The sequence below is a fragment of the Sinocyclocheilus rhinocerous genome, unplaced genomic scaffold (genome assembly GCF_001515625.1).
Source record: "Sinocyclocheilus rhinocerous isolate Xijiao unplaced genomic scaffold, SAMN03320098_v1.1 scaffold62, whole genome shotgun sequence".
In the NCBI taxonomy this organism is placed as follows: domain Eukaryota; kingdom Metazoa; phylum Chordata; class Actinopteri; order Cypriniformes; family Cyprinidae; genus Sinocyclocheilus; species Sinocyclocheilus rhinocerous.
This window is the reverse complement of record NW_015656585.1, coordinates 118605-121889: the sequence shown is the minus strand read 5'-3', so window position 1 is coordinate 121889 and position 3285 is coordinate 118605. Positions and strand designations below refer to the sequence as shown.

At 37.9% G+C, this 3285-nt stretch overlaps 1 protein-coding gene across 1 annotated transcript in view; it reads left to right on the top strand.

Moving 5' to 3' along the window:
* The window catches only part of LOC107720245 (collagen alpha-1(XXVII) chain B-like), a 76160-nt gene that overhangs the window by 50864 nt on the left and 22011 nt on the right, over positions 1 to 3285 (top strand). Inside the window, exons 21-22 of the mRNA XM_016527883.1 lie at positions 1084 to 1128; positions 1976 to 2029. Of these exons, the coding sequence (XP_016383369.1) occupies positions 1084 to 1128; positions 1976 to 2029 (99 nt within the window). The remainder of the gene's footprint in view (positions 1 to 1083; positions 1129 to 1975; positions 2030 to 3285) is intronic.

Sequence of the window (3285 nt, the reverse complement as noted above, 5' to 3'; positions counted from 1 at the left end):
GTTCTAACACGCCCCCACATATCTACCTCACTATGTGGGAAGATTTGCATAACACCCGTTGACTGTATAAAAACATGGACGTAGTGTCCGTGACGTCACCCGTAGGTTCCTGAAGAGGTTTTTGAAGCTCAAAGTGGGCAGAGCCGGCCGTCGCCATCTTGGCAGCGCGTCACCGCGCTTCACTCCCGGATAATCGAAAATGGGCAAAAAGGCGGGAGCTGGTTGCTGAAGCCACGCCCACCTAGCTCGACGGTGGTGACGGCAGCGGCAATCCACCTGTCACTCAAGTGGCCACGCCCTTAATTATGCAGAACTTTAAGGCTTAATATAATTTAAACGGATGACTTATAAAAAAATTCACCCCCCCTCACAGTTGTCATGAAGTGCAAAATTAGCTATATAGACCAAAATAATTTTTTGAACCAGGCTGTAAACATGTTTTTTTCTGCTGTAAAGTTGGGCATTTTAACATGGGGAATCTATGGGATTGACTCCTTTTTGCAGCCAGCCTCTAGCGGCCAGTTGATGAATTACAGTTTAAGTCACTTCCTTGTTGGCATCACGAGAGAGAGCGGGAGGTTGCCGCTTGGTTACAGTAGGTAAAAACAATTTCCATAGATAAATAGCTGACACATTAATGCAAACAACAACTAGATATGTTTAAATTGGGTAACACGTTAGTACAGGGACCAATTCTCATTATTAACTAGTTGCTTATTAGCATGCTAATTGCTGTTTATTAGTACTTAGTACTGTACCAACACAATGAGGCACGACTTTAACAAAATCAAATCAAATCAAATGATCAAGACCAGTTTAGAGCTATTCTGCTTTACTTGGTGTTGAAAATAAAATTTATATGGCAAAGAATAAGCAACACCACATTTTAAATTAATCTTTTCTGTTTTAAATATAAAACATAGCTTATTAAAAGCTTATTAGAATCTAAGATGTCATTGTATTACAGGTGTTTTCAAAAGGCTTTTGCTCATATGCATATCAAAAAGGTTAAAATCCTAATCAGTATAATTTTGTAGATGCTTACTACTTCAAAAATTATAATGCCTCTGTTTTAAACCACAGGGCGATCAGGGCCCAGTAGGACCACCAGGGGCTCCAGGACTAGAGGTGAGTGCTTTCTTGATAAACGCCTTGGATATCTTGAGTTAACCTTCAATTAGACATCTTAGCGATCGCATTGACTTGTAGCCTATTGACATTCTGTGGAACCTCATTGGCTCATGACCAGAGGCTTCCTTTAAAGTCGTTGATGCTGGTTTATATTTTCTTGTAATTTTATCATTTTTTGTTGTGTTACAGTTGAGCATTTAGCGTAATATAGTAATAGACTTCAGACACTCCTGTTGGTTTATGTCACTCAGCAAAGACTTTTATAATGTCTTAGTTTTAAAACCCTCCAAATACAACAGTCTCCCTCTCTCCCAAAACAATTTCACAATAGCATCCAGACTTAACCCTGATTCAGCAATGAGGGTATAAAATGTAGTAAAGTATAGTCTGTCCTTATGTCAAAGCCTGTAATACAAACAGCTGCCTGTACCTGACAAGAGATGAATTTAAATGAACAGTTCATTGCATTTAACCCAGTTTTTCATGTACAAATTTTGCCAAAGATCCCACGATTTTAGAGAGTCTGTCCAAGTGAGGCCAGTGTGGATAATTTAGCTAATGAGGCAAAAGGGTCAGACATTAGCTAATAGATGACCAAGGGATATCTATCCAAGCTCCAACATAAACACTTCTGAGTATTGTTCACTGGATTTGTGAGACTGAAGTTGATGCATCTGTTTCTGAATTATTTAATGAAGCTGTGCTCTCCCTCTCTCTCTGGGAGAGCTCATATATTGGTGAATGGAGGAGATTGGTCCCAGGAACAGGGGGTAATGAGATGTCAGGGAGTAGATTTAGAGGACTGGGAGTCCAGTACTATGGGTCATTTCTACTTTCTGTTCAGGGCAGACCTGGGAGGAAGGGTTTCCCTGGGAATCCAGGGGAGGATGGAATGAAGGTAAGAATTCATGACAGCCAAATGGCCACTATAATTTAGACTCCAATTTTCCATTAAATGTGTTTCTTCAACTATTTGACCAAGTTTGACCCAATGGAAAATCTTTAGACTCTCAATCTCAATAGTTTTTCTATTTCTTTAAGTAATCTATTCCTTTAAGTAATCTATTCTTAATGAAAATTCCCACCACATTATTTCATCATCACACCATGTTTAACCATATAAAGCCTTATGCATGAAATAATATTCAGGATAATTTGTGTTAATATGTGTTTTTTATTGAGTATCATACTTGATACGTCAGGCATTTATGGCTCATATAGTATGGCATAGGAGAAAATAGAGTTCATAAAGACCTCTGTTTTATTCAGGGGCCTAAAATATATGCAATTTGGTGCAGTTACTGATGGACAGAAATACGATTAAATTATGATAGCTGGTAATTTAATCAGTGAGATCTTTATAACAGTTTTTATTACAGGGCTGTTGAATCTGTTGGTGCTTGAATCTGATTGGTTGACAAACGTTCCAAGGTGTGCAATTATTTTCAGGGAACTATTTAAGTGTAATGCGAAATGAATGAAAAGTGTTACATTGTAGAGTACATCTGCTCATGTTGCATCAGATGTCTTTATACTCGCGATTTGCAGCGTTGAGCATTATAACCATTCATACACCTTTCTGTTGAGTTTATGAATGCAATGTCCAATCAGAGGCGTTTTGATTCATCACCGCAGAGAACGCCGGAGTTGTTCAAGTGTGCGCGCTCACTGACTGAATTCTGAATGTCCATTCGCAAATTCTGTCATAATCATAAACAACAAAGTGCAAAATAAATGTAAGCGATTGATTTGCTTCAGTGATTATGGGAGTTTTTGTGAAAGTGCATAGCTCACTTTAGACTGAAGTCATGGACTGCCATTAGTGTCCTTTGCTCGCTTTCTTTGTATAATTTATAATAATATTAGTTTAGTTTTTTATGCTACTGAAATAACCAATGTGAAGTCTTAATTTTCTAATCCATCAAAAGCAATTAAAAATGTCAAAAACTTAGCTTGTTTTGTCGGTAGCCAGAATATAACTTGCTTTTTCTGCCTACTTGGTGGGATGACCTGCATTAAAATCTCACATACATCCCTAAATGTTTTAAATGTCATGTGTCGACATGTTTTTGGTTATTGCAGTTTAACTTGTAAAGGCATTCCTTTAATTAAAAACAACTAGTTGGAGATTTATAGGCCTATCCCATTCCCCCC